This window comes from Erinaceus europaeus, chromosome 15 (assembly GCF_950295315.1).
Source record: "Erinaceus europaeus chromosome 15, mEriEur2.1, whole genome shotgun sequence".
Classification (NCBI taxonomy): Eukaryota; Metazoa; Chordata; class Mammalia; order Eulipotyphla; family Erinaceidae; genus Erinaceus; species Erinaceus europaeus.
Window position 1 is genome coordinate 46,237,361 of NC_080176.1, and position 25,001 is coordinate 46,262,361.

A 25,001-nucleotide genomic window follows, 5' to 3' on the forward strand; every position below is an offset into this window, starting at 1 on the left:
CAAAACCTGGAAGTAGCCTAAGTGTCCAACAGATGAGTGGTTGAGCAAGTTGTGGTATATATACACAATGGAATACTGCTCAGCTATTAAAAACAGTGATTTCACCATTTTTAATCCATCTTGGATGGAGCTTGAAGAAATCATGGAAATCATGTTAAGTGAAATAAGTGAAATAAGTCAGAAACAGAAGGATGAATATGGGATGATCTCACTCTCAGGCAGAAGTTGAAAAACAAGATCAGAAGAGGAAAACACAAGTAGAATCTGAACTGGAGTTGGTGTACTGCACCAAAGTAAACAACTCTGGGATGAGTGAGGGGGAGAGTCCCCATCTCTGTCTTCCCCTCCTCTCTCCATTTCTCTCTGTCCTATCCAACAATGGCAACATCAATAACAAGAGCAATAATAACTACAACAATAAAACAACAAGAGCAACAAAAGGGAAAATAAAATAAAATAAAAGTTATTTTAAAAAAATAGCTCCATCTCCTCTCTCCATTGTTACTGGTCATTTCTATCAGGAACAACACAATAGACCCCTTTGTGGGCCCCCATAGGACCTTTCCCTCAACTTGGATCAACAATGGTAGAGAATGTTCCATCCTCCAAAGGGAGGCTGGACAATATACTCTATGCTACACCTGAGGAAGATGGGTCCTGATATTGGGGCAGCTTGGAATGTTCCTACTTATGACCACAGAATGTGAGCTCAGATCTACAGGGATGCAGAGGTCACATAAGCTCCTAAACTGAATGTTGGCCCCAGATCAGATCAAATCGATGGGGTTTATAGTCAACAATATTTATACACCTTTCCCATATTTGGGAGCTACTCTCTTCCCTGATCTAGCTTTCTGGTCCTTCTGCCAGCCATGATATCATCTCCCCAGACAACAATTAGGATTGGATAGACAGCCCCATCAATGTGCCCTGGAGCTCTGCTTCCCCAGAACCCAGCCCCACTAGCAAAAGAGAGAGCCAGGCTGGGAGTATGGATCAACCTGTCAATGCCCATGTTCAGTATCAAAGCAATTACAGAAGCCAGACCTTCCACTTTATGCATCCCACAATGACGTTGGGTCCATACTCCCAGAGAGATAAAGAATAGGAAAGCTATCAGGGGAGGGGATGAGACACAGAGATCTGGTGGTGGGAATTGTGTGGAGTTATACCCCTCTTAACCTATGGTTTTGTTAATGTCTCCTTTTTTAAATTAAAAAAAATTAAAAAAAATAATCAGGACCCACCTGAATATCAGATTTCAGGGTCAGGCAAAAACAAAACAAAAGAAAACAAACAACAACAACAACAAAAACCCCACTAGTATAGCCACAGGTCCTTTGGAATATAACTAAAATATGCCTACTAGTTATCTACAAAACATAGATTCCCCCCCCCCCCCAATTCTTCATCTGCACTATTCCAGCCTTTAGGTCCATGATTGGTCAACAATTTGTTTGGTTTTGTATGTTATCTCTTTTCAACCACCAGGTTCCAGATGTTATCATGATGCCAACCAGACTACCCTGGATAGACAACCTCACCAATGTCCTGGAGCTCTGCTTCCCCAGAGCCCTTCCCCACTAGGGAAAGAGAAAGACAGGCTGGGCATATGGATTGACCTGTCAACGCCCATGTTCAGCTGAGAAGCAATTACAGAAGCCAGACCTTCCACCTTCTGCATCCCACAATGACCTTGGGTCCATACTCCCAGAGGGTTAAAGAATAGGAAAGCTATCAGAGGAGAGGATGGGATACAGAGTTCTGGTGGTGGGAATTGTGTGAAGTTGTACCCCTCTTATCCTATGGTTTAGTCAATGTTTCCTTTAAAAAAAAAAAAAAAAAAAGAGCCCCATCACTTAAGAGCTGTATCACTGAAAAGCTTCATTCACTTAAGAGCTCCGTCACTTACTTAAGAGCTCCATAACTTAAGCTCTATATCACTGAAAAGAAGTCACTTAAGAGCTCCATCACTTAAGAACATGGTCACTTAAAAGCAAGTCACTTAAGAGCTATATCACTTAAAAGCAAGTCACATAAGAGATATAGCACTTAAGAGCTCAGTCACTTAAGAGCTCAAGAGCTCCTTTACTTAGGAGTTCCATCAATTAAGAGCACAGCCACTTAAAAGCTCCATCACCTAAGAGCATAGTCACTTAAGAGCTCTACCACTTAAAAGCAAGTCACTTAAGAGCTCAGACACTTAAGAGCTCAAGAGCTCCTTTACTTATGAAATCCCATCACTTAAGAGCTCCATCTCTTAGAAGCACAGCCACTTAAGAGCTCCATCACTTAAGAGCTCCATCTCTTAGAAGCACAGCTACTTAAGAGCTCCATCACTTAAGAGCTATATCGCTAAATAAATAAATAAATAGAAATGCATGGCCTATTGGTTTATATAGGTACATTTCACTATCTTTTAATTTCGCTGTTTCTGCTTGCCGCTGGACTGGAAAGAACTGAATGGCTTAAAAAGAATTACAGGGAGTTGGGTGGTAGTACATCAGGTTAAGCCCAAATGGTGCTAAGCACAAAGACCAGCGTGAGGATTGAGGTTCGAGCTCCAGGCTCCCCACCTGCAGGGGGGCCGCTTCACAAGTGGTGAGGCAGGTCTGCAATTGTCTTTCTCTCCCCCTCTCTGTCTTCCCCTCCTATCTTCATTTCTCTCTGTCCTAACCAATAATAATGACATCAATAACAACAATAACAATAATAACAACAGCAAGAGCAACAAGGGCAACAAAAATGGGGGGGATGCCTATAAGAGCAGTGGATTGGCAGTGCCAGCACCAAGCCCCAGCAATAATAAATAAGGCAAAAATATATAAGTAAATAAATAAAAATAAAAATAATTACAAATTTTGAACCCCTACTGAAACTGTTTGGCAGATCAAAGCACTACGATCTCAGCAAGCAGTTTCATCTCTTCAACTTCAGTTGGCTGTCAGTCAAGTGAGGGGAAAACAGAACAACACTTTAGGCTGTGGGAGCTAAACAAGATAATGTATATTAGTAACTGGCCCAGCGCTTTTCACCAATACCAGTCTTCTATTTGTGTTGACTTAAAACTCAAGTAAGTTGTAAAGAAAGGGAGAAGACTTTCAGTTGTGAAAAAGAAAAGTGTTATTTTCCTGCTCCTCAATTAAATAGGCAAGGAATTCTTGTCTGAGTGAATAGGTGTTGTGTTAAAAACCTTACCTATGAATTGAGCGTTTGGACTTTATGCAGTAAATGCCTTTCAAGTCTACACTTGAACTAACTTTAAGGGACTCAAAAGAAATGCCAGGGACACACATAACCTGCCTTTAAACTTACAATCACTTAAGAGAAGTAAAAAATAGAACAGAGATCTTAAGTCTTTTCATTCCAAAAATGTTACTGTAATTGGGAAAGCTGATGAAAGAAATGTTACTAAAGTTTAGGTCAGAAATATCCTATCTGGGAGCCGGGAGGTGGCACAGTGGGTTAAATGCACATGGTGGAAAGTGTATGGACCAGCGTCATAAATATCCTATCTTAAGGTCAATCAAAGATAATTTTATAGATGTTACATTGTAGAAGTCACTTAATCTCTAACCTCAGTTTCTTTACATTACTATTTAACTCTTTATTACTTTTTTTTTATTTTACAAAATTACATGTCAACAGGGGTTTAAGTCCACACCATTCCCACCACCAGAGTTCTGAATCTTCAGTCTCCCCACTGCAATACACCACAGTTCCCCTAAGGTTGTAGCCATGGGCCAACCATCATCTCTACAACTATCTGTTCACATTTATACATAATTGTCCCCCTTTTTTCCTGATTCGATCCTCTCTTCCCCTCCAAATCACTCACAACACCATTACTACCTCTGTATGTCCCTCTCCTTTTCTTTCTCTTTCTCTGGGTGCTGATGGAGCTGGAGTTCAGAGCCCTCTCATCTTCATTCTGTCACTGCTCCCCCATTGGGAATATGGATCCAGGTTGTCAATGGGGTGCAGAAGGTAGGAGTTCTGGTTTCTGTAATTGCTTCTCTGCAGAACATGTGCCTTGAAAGGTCAATCCATACTCCCCAGCCTGTTTCTATCTTTCTCTAGTGGACCAGAGCTCTGGAGATGCGAGGGTCCAAGACACATTGGTAAGGTCACCTGCCCAAAGAAGTAAGGATGGAATCATGGTAGCATCTGTAACTTGGTGTCTGGAAGGTGGATGACCTAAGTCGAGACAAAACAGTTAATTAACAGGAACCAAAAAGTAGTATTAGAACAGATGAGATTAGAAGACAGCTAAGAAGTCCATTTTAGGCATGTTCCTGGGGACACACAATTATGGTAGTTTTGCTTGAGTTTGATAGCTAACTTGGAGTTGGATAAGAATATTGTCTGAAAGAATGGTGTCAGAGTAGAGAAAAGGACTAGAAAGTTGGATTAGTAGCTCCTGTTCCTGAAAAAAAATTCTGTGGACAAAATTAACTATCTCCATCTGCCTGACTCAGGACACACACACACACACACACACACACACACACACATATATATATTTATGTTTATATTTATATTTAGTACCATAGCCTGTGTAACCTCTAAGTCCCTATTGGCCTGTGCTTACAGTTCATGGTCACAGCTGGGAACTTTGCAGGCTGCACCTATTTCAGGACTAGTTTTTCTCGAGTGGAAGGGCAAGATACCTCCAACCTCCCTTTGGAGACTGGAGCTATCCCGACAGTCACTGCTTTATGGTGAGGATAAGGTCCTAGGAGGGTCCAAAAGATACCATTCCTGATGGAAATGACCAGTGGTGGTAGAGAGAAGGATCCATTAGAGGTCTAAGCCCATCATATTTGTGTGGAAATCCAAGGATTCCTTAACTAGGGTCCCAGATAATCTAGCCTCAGTTTCTTAGTATTTAAATGATTTTAAAAATTTTTTCTTAAGGGCTTTTATGTATACTTTTTTAAAAAACATGTTAAAAAAACACTAGTGTAGGGAGTTGGAAATTACATTAAAAAAAAAAAATCTACCAAATAACAACGTAACTGGAAACACAATGGCAGGAACCTACCCTTGAGCAGGTGATTGTGGACACCTTGGTTCAGGCCTGATAGACTGTATAAAGTGTAAGATAGTTTCTGCAGAGCCAAATCAAGATGCAGTTGGGGGGGGGGAAGGATGTGGGGAAGGGGTATAATAGGATAATAGCTCATAGGCAGTCATAAACATCAAGTAAATGTCTCAGGGATGGGACCAGGTGGTGGTGCACTTGGTTGAGTGCACATGTTTACAACTTGAAAGGAAACTGGTTCAAGTCCCTGGTCCCCATCTGCAGGAGGAAAGCTTTTCGAGTGGTGTTTCTCTGTTGCTTTCCTTCTCTATTTCCCACTTCCCTTTTGATTTCTGGCCGTCTCTATCCAATAAATAAATATGAATAAAGGTAATTAAAATTTTTTTAATGTCTCAAGGACAATATAAGTACTAGCTTCCTCTAAGTGCTTATAATATAGATGGAGAAAAAGCATTTTTAAGAATCACTGATGGCAGATGTTAGGGCGATCTTGCTGCGGCATCTGTCACCCCATTGACCGCCAGGGTTGATTTGGCTGATCTGGCTGGCTAGGCCGGTGTCCTCATCCTCCCTCACCACTCCATGTGCGTCCCTCCCGAAGCTGCATGCTTGGTCGAAGAGGATGGCCTTCCCCAAAAAGAGACGGACTGGCCTTCGGTGGAGGGTGTATGAGTAGCTGTGCTCCTCTGCTACAACCTCCAAACAAGCTTTTAAGAATCACTGATGGTTAATATTGGGAGTGCAGTTTATGCAATTTTATGGCACTGTATACCTACAGTAAATGAACTTTTTTCTGTGGAGAGTTTGATTTTTTTTTTAAGTGGGAACCAGGTGGTAGCATACTCAGTATACAAGGAACTAGTCCCCAAGGAAAGCTTCACAATTGGTGTAACAGTGCTGCAGGTATCTCTCTTTCGATCTCCTCTCTCTCTCCCTCCCCTCTTAATTTCTCTTTTCAATAAATAAAGGGGAAAATAGAAATGACCATCAGCTGTAGTGGATTTGTCATGCAGGCACTGAGTCTCAGCCATAATAAATCAAAGCTTAGTGACTGGAGGGGTGCCTCAGTGGATAATGTGCCGGTTCTGTATGTATGAGACCCCAGCTTCAGTCCCTGAATATGCTAGAGTGATGCTCTGGTTTGTTCCTTTTCTGTCTGTCTGTCTGTAAGTCTGTCTAACTCAGTAATATATCCTTAAATATTTACTTATTTATGGCAGTAAGATCTCATACATGCATGATTCCATACTTCCTGGACTCATGTTTCATTATTTTTATTATCTCAGTAGAAACCAGAAGGGAAATAGAAAAGAAAGAGAGATGAAAAGGGAAGGAAAGGGGAAGGGGTTAGGGGAAGGGGCAGGGGATGGAATGAGAGGGGCCACAGCACTATTCCACTACCTGTGGGGCTTCCCTCTGGGGCAGTGGTATTCACATATGGTGTCAATATTAGAATGGGGGTTTCCTGAAACAGTAAGGAGTGTACCCTACCAGGTTGAGCTATTTCCTAATTTTTTTAACTTTACAGACAGACTAGCTCAAAGATATTCTATAACGAGTAGTTTAAGATCATCTAATGTTTAACCCATTTTAAAAAATAATAGTAGTTTGTTTTAGATCTTTCCTTTCATGAGAGTGATTTTTCTTTTCTTTTTTTTTTGCCACCAGGGTTATGCCTGGAGCTTGGTGCCTACACTATGAATCCACTGCTCCTGGAGGCTATTTTTTCCATTTTATTGCCCTTGTTGTTTATCATTGTTGTTGTTGTTCTTATTGCTGTCATTGTTGTTTGATTTTACAGAGATAAATCAAGAGAGATGGGGAAGACAGAGGGGGGAGAGAAAGATAGACACCTGCAGACCTGCTTCACTGCTTGTGAGGTGACCCCCCTGCAGGTGGGGACTTGGGGGCTTGAACTGGAATCCTTGAGCTGATCTTTATGCTTTGCACCATGTGCACCTAACCCGCTGCACCACTACATAGCAGGGGAGAGAGTGGTGATCTTAGAGCTCTGAGCAAGCTAGCTCTAGCATGGAGTGGTGCCAGTGATTGAACCTGGGAACTCAGGGGCTTTAGGCATGGAAGTCCTCTAATACTGAGGTGTTTTTTTGTGTGTTGAACACCAGACCACTGCTCAACTCTGGCTTATCCAGGTACTGGGAATTGAACCGGAGACCTCAGAGCCTCAGGCATGAAAGTCTTTTGCATAACCATTATGCTGTCTCACCAGCCCAATACTGAGCTATCTTCACAGTCTGTATATGATCTATCTAAATGTTCATTGTTCCCTCCATATGTATTTAGCAACTACCTGTACCTGTACGTAATGGGTTAAGATTTTTCTGTTGGGGGGGGTCGGGCGGTGGTGCAGTGGGTTAAGCGCATGTGGCGCAAAGTGCAGGGACCAGCGTGGGGATCCCAGTTCAAGCCCCCCACCACCACCTGCAGGGGAGTCGCTTCACAGGCGGTGAAGCAGGTCTACAGGTGTCTATCTTTCTCTCCCCCTCTCTGTCTTCCCTTCCTCTCTCCATTTCTCTCTGTCCTATCCAACAACAAACAACATCAACAATGGCAATAATGATAACCACAACGAGGCTACAACAAGGGCAACAAAAAGGGGGAAAAATGGCCTCCAGAAGCTGTGGATTCATGGTGCAGGCGCCGAGCCCAGCAATACCCTGGAGGGAAAAAAAAAAAAGATTTTTCTCTTAACTCTTGATTTTGTTAATATTTTCTTGCAGTCATCTTTAAATTATAGAATATTTCTTGACTTAGAGGATTAATCTTAGCTAAATGAATTTCTATATCTGAGGATAACTTTATAAAGAATTATATCATGAGTGACTGTCAGAGCATACCTGGTAGATTTCACGCTTTACCACCTGTAAGGACCTGGGCGTGAGTACCAGAACATCATGTGGGAGTACCAGGCCCAGGGCGAAATTTCGTGGCCAGTAGAGCAGCGCTGTAGTACCTCTCCTCTCTGTCTTTCTCTCTTTGTATCTCACCCTTGTATTTGGACAAAGGAGAGAAAAAAAAGATTCTACCCAGAGTGATGGAATTATGCAGGCATGGAGCTATAGTGAAACCCTGATAGCAAAAACAAGCAAAGAAAAGTTTATAATATGGGCATCTATTAGGTGAGTAGACTATAGGACTGGGAGGGGGGAGGGGTAGATAGCATAATGGTCATGCAAAGAGAGTCTCATGCCTGTGGCTTCCAGGGCTTAAACAGTGCTAAGCCAGAGCTAAACAGTGTTCTGGTAAAATAAAAAAAAGTATAGGACTAGCATGCATGGGAATTTAAGTTCAGTCCTGGTGCTCTGGACCCTCTCTTTTATGAAATAAAATAATTTTGGGGGCTGACTGGTGGTGCACTGGGTTAAGCACACATAATATGAAATAAAATATTTTTTAAGGGGCAGGAGTAGATAGCATAATGGCAATGCAAAATATTTTTAAAGAGTTATAATGGGTTGGGTGATTTTGCCTTAACTCACTCTTACCTAACACACAGTACTTCAGAACATAGATCTATTTTCATATATACATACACTAAATAAGCAATATATATTTCTGATATATACTAGGCAGCAAAGGGTCAAAGAGCACAGGACTAGGTAGATAGCATAGTGGTTATGCAAACAGACTCTCATGCCTGAGGCTCCAAAGTCTCAAATTCAATCCCCTACACCACTATAAGCCAGAGCTGAGTAGTGCTCTGGTTAAACAAACAAACAAAAAAAAGAGCATAGTAGATATCCTTGGAGGTATACTTTGGACTCTGTAGGAAAACCATTTCACCATTTGGCATTCTTCTGTTTAAGTAATTGCCGTGCCTGTGGTGAGAATGTATGTCCCCCCAAAAGATTTTGCTGGGGAGATAAGAGATTTGTAGTCACATGTAGGATGCAAGTAGACCTTTAATTTGGTAATATAATTCACAGTATTCAAAGTGTCAGATATGGGGAGCTGGGCGGTAGCACAGCGGATTAAGTGCACATGGTGCAAAGCTCAAGGATCCCGGTTCAAGCCCCAGGCTCCCCACCTGCAGGGAAGTCACTTCACAGGTGGTGAAGTGGGTCTGCAGGTATCTATCTTTCTCTCCTCCTATCTGTCTTCCCCTCCTCTCTCCGTTTCTCCCTATCCTGTCCAACAACAACAACAACAATAAAACAATAAGGGCAACAAAAAGGAATAAATATAAAAAAAGTGTCAGATATGATTTACACAAGCAAATGCATAGTGCTGGCTTTTCTAAGCCTGTCAGGCAAAGTGATGTGTTCCTTTTTTGTTTCTGAGTAGATTCTGCCGTTCCTGTATTGCCACCAGTCTAAAGAACAATAAGTGGACCTGTCCTTATTGCCGAACATATCTTCCTTCAGAAGGAGTTCCAGCAACTGATGTAGCCAAAAGAATGAAATCCGAGTACCAGAACTGCGCTGAGTGCAATACTCTGGTATGTGGCCTGTCCCTGCTCACAGTTGTGGAGTATATTAAGCACCTAAGCTTTTCACCTGTGCCTTTCATCTCTTCCTGTTGACTTTCTAAACTGTTGTCTCAGCTTTCCCCCTTTCCTCCAATTTCATACTCAGAATACAGTAAATAAATATAGTAAAATGGTCACTTGATTTCTTCTACCTTCACCCAATTTTTCAAATACGTTCATTGACTGCTTCAACTTACTCTTCTTTCCATGACTCCCATGACCTCCATTCCTGCACTTGATTACACCTCACCGATAAATCACTTTATTAGCAAATCCAGTAACATAAGTTCTCCTCTGTCTAAAAGATAGAAGCAAGCTGGGGGTATGGATTGACTTGCCAATGCTAATGTCCAGTGGAGAAACAATTTACAGAAGCCAAATCTCCTACTTTCTGCACCCCATAAAGAATTTTGGTCCAAACTCCTAGAGGGGGAGAAAATGTTAAGGGAAGATGACCAGAGGGCTCTGATCCTCATCTAGTTCCATCAGGACCCTGAGAGAGAAGAGAAAAAAAAAAGGAAAACACTCAAAAGTAGTAATAGGTGTAGGTGTGACTTAGAAAGGAAGAGAAGGCAGGACCAGAGAAAATATGGGCAAAAATATAAATATATATAGATAGATATAGAAATAATGAGTCAGGCGGTAGCACAGCTGGTTAATCGCACATGGTGCAAAGTGCAAGGACCGGCGTAAGGATCCTGGTTCGATTCCTCGGTTCCCCACCTGCAAGGGCGGTGTCTTACCTGGTTGAGTGCACATGTTACAGTGCCCTAGGATCTAGGTTCAAACCCTTGGCCCCCATCTGCAAGGGAAAGCTTCACAAGTGGTAAAGCAGGTGTTTCTCTGCCTCTTATCCCCCCCTTCCTCTCAATTTCTGGGTATCTCTATCCAATAAATAAATAAAGATAATTTTAAAAAATTAAAAAGAATTCTAAGTTCTGAGAATATATTCTCTTTTGATCACTAGATTGGTATATCTGAACATCCTCTCTTAAATAACAGCTAAAACTTAACTGGATTCTTCTCTGAATTTGCACCTCATCTAAACACATTTACTTTTTCATGCCAGAAACCTGTCAGGCTTTAAAAAAAATAGTATTAAGTGATTTAAATTGACTTAAAAAACAGGGGCTCGGGCGGTAGCGCAGTGGGTTAAGCGCAGGTGGCACAAAACACAAGGACCGGCATAAGGATCCTGGTTCAAGCCCCCGGCTCCCCCACCTGCAGGGGAGTCACTTCACAGGCGGTAAAGCAGGTCTGTAAGTGTCTATCTTTCTCTCGCCCTCTCTGTCTTCCCCTCCTCTCTCCATTTCTCTCTGTCCTATACAACAACAACAACGACATCAATAGCAACAATAATAATAATCACAGCAACGATAAAAACAACTAGGGTAACAAAAGGGAAAAAATGGCTGCCAGGAGCAGTAGATTAGTGGTGCAGGCACCGAGCCCCAGCAATAACCCTGGAGGCAAAAAATAACAATAATAACCATTAGGTAATAGGAGTAGAACTGCACACCATTCCCACCACCAGATTTCTGTGTCCCAATTCCCTCCATGGGAAACCACAGTAGTTCTTCCAAGGTCACAGATATGGTTTGACTATTATTTTTTTCTTTTTAAGAGTTTTTTTTAAAGATTTTAAAAAATATTTATTTATTCCTTTTTGTTGCCCTTGTTTTAGTGGTGTAGTTATTGTTGTTGTTGTTGTCGTTGTTGTTGGATAGAACAGAGAGAAATCGAAAGAGGAGGGGAAGACAAAGGGGGAGAGAAAGATAGGCACCTGCAGACCTGCTTCACCGCTTGTGAAGCAACTCCACTTCAGGTGGGGGACTCGGGACTCAAACCGGGATCCTTGCGCTGGTCCTTGCGCTTTTCGCATGTCCGCTTAGCCCACTGCACTACCGTCTGGCCTCCCGGACTTAGAATTCTTTAGTGAACCTTTCCTGTCTATTTTTTATATTTGTTACAATTTTTATTAGTGATTTAATAATGGATTATAAGGTTACAGGGGTATAGTTTCATATTGCACCCACCACCAAAGTTCTGCCTTCCCTCATAATCACCATAGTTTTCATAGAGGCTTAAAAGCAGTCTGACCACTTTTTTTTTTTTTTGCAAGTTCCTGTGTTTTAATTACTTATGTTCTACATATGAATGAGACCACCCAGTAGCTCACTTTCACCTCCTTATCTGCTTCACTAAGAACTGATTGTTATGTTAAGTACAGCCCATAATGTTTCCCTCAGCACGGGTACTTTTTATCTTTATAGCACTTGTCATTTTAGTTATTCTTTTGTGATTTAAAAAAAAAATCAGTGTCATTTATGCCTACATAACCCACCCGAGTTATGTTCCATGAAAATAAGGACTGTGTCTACTTGTATTAAAAGTTGTGTAGTGGAAGGAGATAGCACAATGGTTACGCAAAGAGACGATACCTGAGGCTCCTAAGTCCCAGGTTCAGTCCCCCGCACCACCATAAGCCAGAGCTGAGCAGTACTCTGGTGTTTGTGAGTGTGTGTGTGTGTGTCTGAATCTCTCTCAAAAATTAAAGAAAAAAAAAAGTGTAGTGGTCTGGGAGGTGGAGCAGTGGATAAAGCATTGGATTCTCAAGCATGAGAATCCGGAGTTCAGTCCCTGGCAACACATGTACCAGAGTGACGTCTGGCTCTCTCTCCTCTTTTTCCCGTAAAGAAATAAAATCTAAAAAAAAAAAAAAGTTTGTAGCCAGTGTTTTCAAAGTGTCTAGCACATAGTAAATGCCCATGTGGTTTTTAACTATTATTTATTTAAGACTCAGTAATCTATCCACCACTGCCTGATTACAGAACTTATGGATAACCTTTGGAATCAGACATCCTGAGATCAGATATTATTTCACTTTGTGATTTGGGGCAAGTTAGTGGTCTTGAATTCTTCTTGACCACTTCGTAAAATGATAAAAAGATATTGATACCATAGGATGGTTGTGAAATTAAAATGATAGGACATATATGGCCTTTAGCACTGCGTGGAAAACAGTGAGTGCTCAAAACCAACAGTTTCATACACTCATTACAGATTATTTCTCACCTTTTTGTTTCCTGATCTTTCTTCGATCCTTCCTTCCTTCCTCCCTCCATCTCTCCTTTCCCTCCTTCCTTCCTTCCTTCCTTCCTTCCTTCCTTCCTTCCTTCCTTCCTTCCTTCCTTCCTATTTCATGCCTCCAGTGTTATCTCTGGGACTTAGTGCCTGCACTACGAATCCACTGGTTCTGGAAGCCATTTTTCCCATTTTGTCACCCTTGTTGTTATTGTTGCCATTGATGTTGTTGGATAGGACAGAGAGAAGTTGAGAGAGGAGGGGAAGACAGAGGGATAGAGAAAGACCTGCAGACCTGCTTCACTGCCTGTGAAGCGATCCTCCTGCAGGTGGGGAGTTGGGGGCTGGAACCAGGATCCTTACGCTGGTCCTTGAGCTTTGTGCCATGTATGCTTAACCCACTGTGCTACAGCCTGGCCTCCCAGATGTTTCGATCATAATAAAAACATTCTACATGTGTAAAATCAAACTCATCATACTGTTCTGTTATCTATTTCTTCATCTGTCTCCCCCTCCCGCTCTCCTGTTTGGTCTGTCAGAAAGAGGAACTTTTTCTCAGTTATCCTGGGTGGAATTCCCCTTCCTTTTTTTTAACCTCCCATTTTTGATTATTCACAAGTATTTTGGTTTCCCTTTGAGGTGTTACATATATCTCTTCCTTTTTATGTTATTCCTACTGTAGATTTAGTGCCATTTCTTCAGAGTTGAGATCAGATCTCCTTCCAATGAGATGTGGTCTTAATATCACAGTCCCCAACAAGATTCTTATTTATCTATGCATCTTTTCTTTTCCTCCATTAGGTTGTAAGCACCTGCAGAATAAGCAAAGTGATCTGTTTATTTTATTTATTTTATTTTTTAACATCATTTTATTTGTAGGTTAATGGTATACAATGCAGTTGTTGACACATGGCACAATTTATCAACAAAAGAAGATTCCATAACCATGAAAGTCAACTCAGCAATTGGGAGAAGATATTTGTGTACTGTACACCTGACAAGATGTTGATATCAGACTTCTATAAAGAAATATAGTTCAGGGAGTCGGACAGTAGCACAGCGAGTTAAGTGCAAGTGGTGCAAAGAGCAAGGACCAGCAGTAAGGATCCCAGTTCCAGTTCCGGGCCCCCACCTGCAGGGGAGTCACTTCGCAGGTGGTCAAGCAGGTCTGCAGGTGTCTGTCTTTCTCTCCCCCTCTCTGTCTTCCCCTCCTCTCTCCATTTTTCCTCTGTCCTATCCAACAACGAGGACAACAATAACTACAACAATAAAACAATAAGGTCAACAAAAGGGGATAAATAAACAAATAATAAATACATATATATATATATAGTTCAACACCATAAAAATAACCCAATTAAAATGAATTAACTTAAAGGTGATTATGTTGAGTGAAGTAGATATGGAATTGAAAGACAACTACTGATCTGTTTCTTATACTATCTCTTCCAAAGTCTTAGAAATCTCATGTCTAGAGCAGACATATATGAAGTTATCAATTCCCTTGTCAATACATGGTCTCCTAATTATTCACTATATAAGGAATGTTTTTGTTTGTTGATCAAGGAATATGGAGAAGAAATTTTCATCAAGAATAGTCAAGAAGGTGGTCTGGGAGGTGGTGCAGTGGATAAAGCATTGGACTTTCAAGCCTGAGGTCCTGAGTTTAACCCCGGCAGCACATGTGATGTCTGGTTCTTTGTCTCTCCTCTTATCTTTCTAATGATAAATGATAATTAATAATTTTTTTAAGAAAAGTAGTTAAGAAGTGAGAGACCACTAAAGTGCAAAGTTGGATGTTAAAGGTTGCAAACTGGTCTGTTTTAAAACAGTTTTCTTTCTTTTTTCTTTTTTTTCCCCTGTGGGGACTTTCTTGAATAGTCCTAGTCTTTGTATCCTTTAAATTGATGTTTGTAAAGCAAAGATGTTTCCTTTTTTTTTTTTAATTGTTGTAGTGATTATTATTGTTGTTGATGATGATATCGCCATTGTTGGATAGGACAGAGGGAAATGGAGAGAGGAGGGGAAGACAGAGGGGGGGAGAGAAAGACCTGCAGACCTGCTTCACCACTTGTGAAGTGACTCCCATGCAAGTGGGGATCCTGGTGCTGGAACTGTGATCCTTAACACCCGTTCTTGCTCTTTGGGCCACTGTATGCTTAACCCGCTGCACTACCGTCCAACTCCCCAAGATTTTTTTTAACCAGTTCAGCTCTGGCTTGGTGGTATGGGGGTGTGGGGAGCTGAACCTGGGACTATGGAGCTTCAGGCATGAGAGTCTGTTTGCGTAACCATTATGCTATCTACCTCCACAAAGATGTTTTCTTACCATTTTCTACTTGCTTTTATGTCTGTCATTTGCTAAAGAATTACAACTGTTTTCTTGATACAGGAACTTTCATGTTTAGGGTTTAATTTCCCCAATCGTGGTCAGAATGAAGCAGGCAGGGTAGGTCAGGCACCCTGCCACAGCCTTGCAAAGCTTCCCTTAACGCAAAATCTTACCAGAGTTTCTACTGAAACACTGAGTTAGTGAGCAACAGACTCCTCATGGTTAAGATCTTGGGACGTATATCTGAAGGAACAAGGACTCTTTATTCTGCCTCGATAGAAATGGACTGCCAGAGCTTGTCTTTTATGTTTGCTCTTAATGGAGCCATTAAGTATGCTGTGTGCTGTGAATTCATGTGATACTCCAGGATATACTATAAACCACAGCATTTATACGTCTCCCTGAGACTTGGGGTTTCTTTTGACTCAGTGTGAACATCTCTACAGTCCACCCATTAACTCTTCATTCTCTCTCTTTGTTTTACTTTCTGTTTCTGTTTCTTTTTTTTCCCTTCCTTCTTGTTATTTCTCCCTTTCCATCACTAGTTTTAAGTAATGATATCCAGAAAAGTAAATTTGAGTCAATACACATCTTTTCACCTTAAAAAAAAAAAAAAAAAAACACTGCTTTCTAAAGGAACCAAATTCAAGAACTGAACTCTTAATTCTGTTATTAAAGAAATTGTGTTGCTTCTTTTAAAAAATAATGTATTTGCTTTGCTAGCACTGTCATGATGAATGCATCCTTTTAATGCACTGATTTTATACTATGGCTTCATTTGAAACAGTAAAAGCAATCGCATAATGCTGCACTCACTTGACTGAGCCCCTTTTCAACAGTGAGCTGATTTTGATCTGCTTTCATATAGGTTTGCCTCAGTGAGATGAGGGCACACATAAGAACTTGTCAAAAGTACATTGAGAAATACGGACCACTGCAAGAACTCAGGGAGACAGCCACAAGGTCTGTTTCAGTACAATGGAGTTGAATGTTAAGTTTTACCTGGCTATAAAAATGTATATAATGTGATGGAAAGGTTAACATTTTTATCTTGAAAATCTCTGGAGTTATGTTTATACCCTTAACCAAATACCTACTATTGATAATGATGTGTTACTAACAACAGTCTCCAAGGAATTTTTTTCTGTGTGCTTTAAAAACTTGGCCAGGTGTGGGAGTGGTGGGAGCGTGGGGGTGGGGGTGGGGAGGGTGGTGTGAGGGGCTGTTAGAGAACCAACCGATTGCTAAAGAAATCAGGGAAACTTCCTCAGACAAATCTGTATTAAGGAAGATCCAAAATTAGAATGCAGAACTGTTCAATTTCTGCTAACCCCTGTTTAATGATTAATTGATTCCTACAGCAGACTATAGTTACAAGGTTAGAATGTTATTTATCTTTACACTTCCTGCACCACTACACAGCACCTTCCCTCCTGTTTTGCTGGAGTTTTTGTTTTTGCTTTCTAATGTAGGAAGCAATGTTTAGCTATACATTCTAAGAAGGAAGAGCTTATAATCTTAGATGAGACTGGAGGAATGGTCAAAGTAACTTGTGGGTGTAGTGGAGGATATTGATCAATCTCTTCTTTTCCCTTCCCTTCCCTTCCCTTCCCTTCCCTTCCCTTCCCTTCCCTTCCCTTCCCTTCCCTTCCCTTCCCTTCCCTTCCCTTCCCTTCCCTTCCCTTCCCTTCCCTTCCCTTCCCTTCCCTTCCCTTCCCTTCCCTTCCCTCCCCTCCCCTCCCCTCCCCTCCCCTCCCCTCCCCTCCCCTCCCCTCCCCTCTCCTCCCCTTCAGGGTTATCATTGGGGCTTGGTGTCAGCCCTACAAATTCACTGCTCCTGGCCACCATTTTTTTTCCATTTTATTGAATAGGACAGAGAGAAATTGAGAAAGGAGGGGGAGATAGAGAGGGAGAGAGACACCTGCAGACCTATTCATTAAGCATCCCCCTGCGGGGGTGGGGTGGGGTGGTGGGTGTCGAACCAGGATCCTTGCACAATTCCTTGAACTTCATACTATGTGTGCTTAACCAGGTGCCACTGCACAGCCTCTTGATTATTTTTTTAAGAGAAGGGTGATTATTAGCTGGATGGCCAGAATATTACAAAGTTTGAGATTTCTACTGTAGAAACAAGGGAATAATTTTGTTGTTCTTATGCACAGTTGGATAACATTGAGGCCCTTACATCTGTTCATAACAAGCCAGTAGTGGTATTTAAATAAATACCACTATTTATCCAGTAGTGGTATTCAGAAGAAGTGTAGTTTTTGCCTCTTCCTTGAAGGAAAATCTTAGTTCTGTTTAAGAAAATGTACTCAAAATATAACTTAAAATTTTCAATCTTAAAGTTTAAAGAAGTGGCTCATTCCTTTTTGTTTTTCTAGAGTTTGCCACAAGCACACCCAATATTATAGCATTTACTTTATACTGTGACATCATAAATTTTAAGTGACTGCTTAGCATCAAGTATGGTTTGTTGTTGATTGGCCACAAGGACTAATTAAAAGTATTAAAAATGTGTTGTGGACATTTGAATTTTATTACAAGGTTGATAGACTTCATGAAAAATGTAAAATGTATGAAGTATAATTTAAATCCTAGTTTCACCTACAACTTAGAATTAAGTAATAATAAATTGTGGCTAGAGAAATGACTCAACTCATAGAGTGCTGGAATCTGAGGCTCCAGGGTCCACCCACAGAACTTCATGTAGCAGAGTGGGGCTCTGGCTTCTCTGTTTTGCTATTTTACTTGAGAGCCCGAGACTTAATCCACCGTACCAGCTCCCTGGTTGCATGTGCCTAAGAATTTTAGCAGCAGCAGATACAAGTATCATTAATAGTGGTATATGTTGTAATCATCAATGCAAGAAAAAAAGCAGTGTTCTATAAAAAAACATGGCTAGTTCAGCTTAATCCTATAAATACTTGTCATAGTGTAAACCATAATGTATTGGGACATAAAGTTTTTGGGCGGTATACCATACTTCATAGCACTAAATATTAAAGGGACATGTGCTGGAATGAGAATTAATAAAATGGAAAAAAAAAAGAATTTAGGCATTATAGAGTCCAGTAGAAATACAATGCAGGGGGGCGAGGCAGTGGTGTACCTGGTTAAGCACACACATACAGTGCACAAGGGACCCAGGTTCAAGCCCCTGGTCCTCACCTGTAGGAGAAAACTTCACAAGTGGTGAAGTAGAGTCGTTGGTGTCTCTCTGTCTTTCTCCTTCTCTCTCTCCCCCTCCCTTATCAATTTCTCTCTATCCAATAATAAATAAACTTAAAATAAAAATTTTTAAAAAGAGAAAAGTGCCAACAGTTTTAGTACTCTTGAATTCTATGCAATTTCCAGATGTGCGTGTCCATTTTGTCAGAAGGAATTGGATGAAGACAGCTTACTGGATCATTGTATTACACATCACAGATCAGAAAGAAGACCTGTGGTAAGGATTTTTCTTTCTGCATATTTCTGCAGTATCTAAACTCAATACATTGGAGAGTTCATTAAATAAGCTTCTACTGATAAGCAATAAATCATTTCAGAGCTATAGTATTTTTATAATTTTTCACAATATATGAAAGTGCTGTATTGAAACTGGCAAGAATTACTAATATCCAGTTACCCTTTCATTTATGAAATTAGATGACATTATTTCATAGAGAGCCATGGGTATAATCAACTAAGAAAATAAAAACGAGTATTGCACCAAAGTAAAAGACTCTGGGGTGGTTGGGGGGAGAATACAGGTCTAAAAGGGATGACAGAGGACCTAGTGGGGGCTGTATTGTTATATGGAAAACTGAGAAATGTTATGCATGTACAAACTATTGTATTTACTGTCGAATGTAAAACATTAATCCATCAATAAAGAAATTTAAAAAAAAGAAGAAAAACGACACAGTTAGTAGGAGTGAGGGGGTGATGTACCCCTTTGAGTATACACATCACCTTGTGCAAGGACCCGGGTTCAAGCTCCTAGTCCTCACCTGCAAGGAGGAAGCTTCACAAGCAGTGAAGAGACATCTGCAGATCTCTCTCTCTCTACCCCTCTCTCTTTCATCTCTATCTACTCCTCCCCTCTCAATTTCTCTCTGTTCTATCAAATAAAAAAAATAAATAAGTGATACACAGTTAATTCTTAAATTTAATATACTAATGATGATCATGTCCCACATTAAAGATATAATTCAGAAATTGGGTGGTATCACACTTGGTTGAGCACACATGCTACCATGTGAAGGTCCTAGGCTCAAGCCCCCTGCTTGCAGGGGGGAAGCTTGGAGATTGAACCTGGGGCATCAGGCTTGCAAAAAAAAGCTCTCGTTAACTGAGTCACTACCCTAGATGCTGAAATGCACTTTAGAAGTATAATTTCAAGAGCTATTACAATTTAGCACTCTTAGTCATAAGATACATAGAGATTGCTCCTAATAGTTGGAAATCTGAATAGTCAAAAAGATTTAAATGTACAAGATGAATTCAAATCCTGAAAATTAGCTGTGATCAAAGCCTCAAAAAATATTAAGATGGTAAAATAGGACTTGGAAGCATCATGTAGAGACAAATAATAAAGGATGAGGTGATGCTGGGAGATTGACACTGTAAGAGACAGTATATTGAACACATAAGTAGTTGAGTAGTAATCAGTCTCAAAGTATAAATCTTTTTTCTTCTTTTGTTTAGTTTTTTTTCTGCTGATAAAACCTCCAATTTAAGAAACAAAAGACATGTTTGGAGTAGCATAGAATGTCCCCCAATATTTTGTAATATCTTTCTGGTAGGTCTTTTTTAATCACTCAAATTTTATGCACACAAAAACTGAGTCCCCCCCCCCCCCAGTTCCCTATTAATATCAAACTGAAAATAAAAACGACTTGCTTTTTTTTTTTGTATCTTCTTCCTACACTAAACGACTTTTTTCCATCATTGGATTAGGGTTTAGTAATTTATGTACATCTGGTTCTTAACCTGGAATTGACAGAAACCTTAGTAGGTACTCAAATAGATGCTTTTTGAATAGGAGTAGACTCAATTTATCTCTATAAACCTCCCACCATTTCCCCTGTTATCTGTTATTTCCAGCTTCAGTGACCTTTTTCCATTGCCGAAGCAAATCTTTTTAGGATCTCCCTCTTTTCCCCATATCAGTTCAATCCTCGGCAGCAAGTGTAACAGAGTGATGTCTGGTTCTTTTTCTCTTCTTACTCCCTCTCTCTCTCTCTCTCTCTCCTATCAGTTCTCATGAATAAATAAAGAAAATCTTAAAAAAAAAAAAAAGATAGCCCTCCAAAGGCAAACACTATAAATAATGCCATTCGTTATTTTAAAATCTACATATTAAAAATTATTTTAAAACAAAAAACTAAAGTTGGCGAGTAAATACATGATGCTGAAATTTGGTTTCTTAAGTTAACTTTTTCGCCTTTATAGGTGAAAAACATGAAGTTTGTTTTAAATTAGTTCTTAAACTCTTGTTCTTGTTTGCTTCCAGTTCTGCCCACTTTGCCGATTACTTCCCAGTGAGAACCCAAGCAGCTTCAATGGCAGTTTAATAAGACACCTGCAAGTCAGTCACACTTTGTTTTATGATGACTTCTTAGTAAGTATGCTTTCTTACTTTTACGTTATGCTTTTATGCTGTTTGGATTAAACTTGTCTTTGTTAATCCAAATGAGTAAAATTAAAGGTGAAAAATCTAATGAAGTCAAGCATCAGCCTTGAGAAGTAAATCATAAAAATAGTGTTTTATAAATTTGCAAATATAAAGCAATTGCCTTAAACATGTGTCTTTTATGTCATTATATAATCAGATTTCACTTGCAAGCCATTTTTTTCCTTTATTGGGTGGAGTAATGGTTTATAGTTGACACTAAAATACAGTAGTTGGTACGTGTGTAAACATTTTTTGGTTTTGCACATAACATTCGTGTTCCAGGACCTGAACACCTTCTCCCACCCCAGAATCCTTTACTTTGGTGCAATACACCAAATCCAGTCTAAGTTCTGTCAAGCATTTTTAAATGTCTACTCTGTCCTTTCCATATACACATTAATAGGGATTTTTGAATTTGAAACTGTATAGGCAAGATGAAATCCCATCAGTAGAAAAATGACTCAGTTTGTTCTCTAGCCATTTCTTTCATTCTATTGAATAGCTGTTGATACATTTGATGTTATCATTATAATATAGTACATGACCCTTATTTTTCTGTTGAGTTTTATTAAACACAAAGATGTGTTTGTTGAACTTCTTTAACTTAAAAAAATTGATTGTAGTGTTTTTCTTTTTATAAATAAAAATTTAAAAAAACAAACAAGAGCTGAGCAGTGCTCTGGTAAAAATTAATGAATAAATGAAAACTAATTAATTCATTTAAAAATTGATTGTGAAGAAAATTTTTAAATATTTACTTATTTTCTCTTTTGTTGCCCTTGTTTTTATTGTTGTTGTAGTTATTATTGTTGTTGTTATTGATGTCGTCATTGTTGGATAGGACAGAGAGAAATGGAGAGAGGAGGAGAAGACAGAGGGGGAGAGAAAGACAGACACCTGCAGACCTGCTTCACTGCCTGTGAAGTGACTCCCCTGCAGGTAGGGAACCGGGGGCTCGAACCAGGATCCTTATGCCGGTCCTTGCGCTACCGTCTGAAGCACAAGTAATTTTAAACACACAGAGAAGTAGAATAGTATAATGAATTCTGTTACCCACTACCTATCTGTCAAAACTAATATCTCCTAGCCAATCTCATTATAATCAGGAATTTTTCTTGAAGTTTTATTGAGATATAAATGACAGCTCTGTGTAAGATTAAAGTGTGTAGTATAATGGTTTATCCATTGTGAAATAACTACCACAATGTTTAGTTACTATCCATCATCTTCTATAGATACAGAAGAGGAAGAAAATAAGTTGATCATCTGTTGAAAACTCTTAGTATTTTGTATTTACTCTCTTTGCAAGTTCTAAATTTTACTTATTGGTTTATTTATTTATTTATTTTTTATTTTTTTAACCAGACCACTGTTCAGCTCTGGCTTATGGTGGTGGTATGGGGGATTGAACCTGGGACTTTGGCGCCTCAGGCATGAGAGTCTGTTTGCATAACCATTATGCTATCTACCTTACGCCTACTTACTGGTTTATTATGGTACTGGAACCTTGCCCATGAATGCTTCCACCACCCCTGATAACTTTTTTCCTTTTTATTCAGAGAGGAGGTGGGTAGAAAGGGAGCCATACCACACAAAGCACCACCACAGCCTTCTCTGTTGCCATAACATTTCCCAGGTGATAGAAGGACTTGAATTGAGGTTTCATTCATTCAGTGCACATATCCTAACTGGTGAGCTGTCTGTCCAGCTCCCCATAAAGAATCAAATTGATGATTTAGGACTAGGGACGATTAGAACCTGGAAATAACCCTCAGATGGTTGTGAGAAAACTGCTTGAGACTCCATCGTGGTGTTGAGTTTTGCTTTTCATGATTCAGTAGGCAATTTAAAAAGTGTTTTTATTTTTTTCTCTTCCAAACCATGTTGTTGGAGAAGTGATGGCTTACCGAACAGTTTCTTACCTCCCTTTCATAAGTGTCTGCACACCATTCTCATGCCAATTGAAGTCCTTCGTTATCTCAGGGGATGTTACAATAACTTATTTGGGGATTTTTTTTTTTTTGCCTCCAGGGTTATTCCGGGGACTCAGTGCCTGCACTATGAATCCATTGCTCCTGGAGGCTATTTTTCGCATTTTGTTGTTACCCTTGTTGGTGCCATTATTAGTGTTGTCATAGCTATTGTTGCTGTTGGATAGGGACAGAGAGAAATTGAGAGAGGAGGGGAGACAAAAAGAGGGAGAGAAAGCCACCTGCAGACCTGCTTCACCGCTCATGAAGTGACCCCCGACTGCAGGTGGGGAGCCGGGGGGCTCAAACCGCAATCCTCACTAAGGTCTTTGCGCTTCACACCATGTGCACTTAACCTACTGCGCTACCACCCAACCTCCTATTTTAGGAATTTTTACAATGCCGTTATAGCTAGACAGCATGTCTTCTGACTCACTATCATTTATGGATTAAAACAAGCAAGATAATTTAGTTCCCTTAATCTGCCTCCTTTAACCCATTCTAAGAAATGGAGTTTTGACATCACAAGATGGTTGTCCTTTTGCATATTTAGTGGCTGGTAAGTGTCATGTCTCAGGTTATCGTACTCTTGTTTCTTCACATAGCATCAAAAGGTAAAAGTGCAGCCTCTCCACAGAGCCAGCCCAGCTGTATTCTGATTCTTGCTGCATATATTTGCAGTGAAAATGGTGGCTTTCATTAATTAATTGGTGCAGGGGGTTTTATGTTTTAACACACTTAACCTCCCTCTCCCATAATTTTCTTAGATGGAAGAAAAGTTAGACATGTTATGAATATATTTCATACATAGAACTATTTCTTTGTGTCATAAATAAGACTAACAAGCAAGACATTACAATAGCCTTTACTTCACTTTGATCGAGGTATTGCCATGTAAAAGTTGGGTCCAGGAGGTGGTGCAGTCGATAAAGTGCTAGACTCTCAAGCATGAAGTCCTGTGTTCAATCCCTGGTAGTACATGTACCAGAGTGATATCTGATTCTTTCTTTCTTCTCCTATCCATCTCATTAATAAATAAACAAAAATATAAACAAAAAGAAAGAAAAAGAAGAGAAACAAAAAACAACAACAAAAAAGCAGAAAACAAACAAAAACTCAAATGATAAAAGTAATGTGTTGGGCCCTGAGTCCCTTTTTCTTAGTCCTATAAGATTTTTAAATTTCTTTAATCTTTATTTAATTATTGCATAGAGACAGCCAGAAATTGAGAGGAAGGGGAAATAGAGAAAGAGAGACAGAGAGAGACACCTACAGCTCTGCCTCACCACTAGTGAAGCTTCCCCCCCATAGGTGGGGACTGGGGCTTAAACCCAGGTCCTTGCACATTGTAACATGTGTGCTCAACCAGGTGTGCCACCACTTGTCCCCCCATAAGATGTTTATTCTAGGAGATCAGCAGGTTGTTCACCTGCTAGAACTCACCCATTACCTTGAGCCCCAAACCACATAAAAGCAGTTGTGGGGGTTGGAGTGTGGAGAGGAGGGCTTCATGAGCAGTCGAGTGGTTTTGCAGTGTCTCTCTTCTCTGCCTCTCTTCTCTCTATTCTCTTGTCTCTTACCCACTATCTAGAGGAAAGGAAAAAAAAAAAAAAAAGCCAACAGGAATAGTAAAGTTCTGCAAATACTGAGCCCCAGTAATGAAACTAATGGGGGGAAAAGTTCATTATAAAACCCAGTGATTCCATGCTTCTTACAGCAGTTCATGTTCAGTTCGCTGTCGAGATCTTTTCAGATAGGAGTATGATACTAGACTGGTCTGGAGGGAGCCACTCAAGGAGAAGTTTCTAACTGTGTAAAACCATATACTTGAGTAAGGAAGCCAAATTGAGGTTGAGTCTCTTTTTCTTTTCTTTTCTTTTCTTTTCTTTTCTTTTCTTTTCTTTTCTCTCCTTCTCTTTTCTTTCTTTTTTTTTTTATTACTTTTACTTATTTATTGGATAGAGACAGCCAGAAACCAAGAGGGAAGGGGTGATAGAGAGACAGAGAGACACCTGCACCACTGCTTCACCACTCGAAAAGCTTTCCCCCTGCAGGTGAGAGCCGGGGGCTCAAACCTGGGTCCTTGTGCACTGTACCGTGTGCGCTTAACCAGGTGCGCCACCACCTGGCCCCTAGTTCTTTGTTTTGTTTACGTATTCCCCAAAGCTACCAAGTACTATGCTAGGCATCTTATGGAAAGTATTTCCTGTAGTAACGTCTGAGAAGTGAGTATTATTATCCTGACTGAGCTATGAAATACCTGAAGTTCAAAAGTAGTAAATTGCCTAGTAATGAGCTAGCAGTAAGACCCTGACTTCTACTCTGCTGCTTAAAGATTTCTCTTTGGAGTAGGGGAGATAGCATTATGGTTATGCAGAAAAAAACCTTAAAGCCTGAGGCTCCCAGATCCTAAATTCAATCCC

At 40.1% G+C, this 25,001-nt stretch overlaps 1 protein-coding gene across 1 annotated transcript in view; it reads left to right on the plus strand.

Annotated features, from left to right (window-relative positions):
- The window catches only part of RNF125 (ring finger protein 125), a 47,233-nt gene extending 26,613 nt beyond the window's left edge, over positions 1–20,620 (plus strand). The window contains exons 2-5 of the mRNA XM_060173672.1: positions 9,350–9,503; positions 15,818–15,912; positions 18,307–18,397; positions 20,447–20,620. Coding sequence (XP_060029655.1) covers positions 9,350–9,503; positions 15,818–15,912; positions 18,307–18,397; positions 20,447–20,605 — 499 coding nt within the window. The 3' untranslated portion in view covers positions 20,606–20,620. The remainder of the gene's footprint in view (positions 1–9,349; positions 9,504–15,817; positions 15,913–18,306; positions 18,398–20,446) is intronic.
- Positions 20,621–25,001: the final 4,381 nt, after the last annotated feature.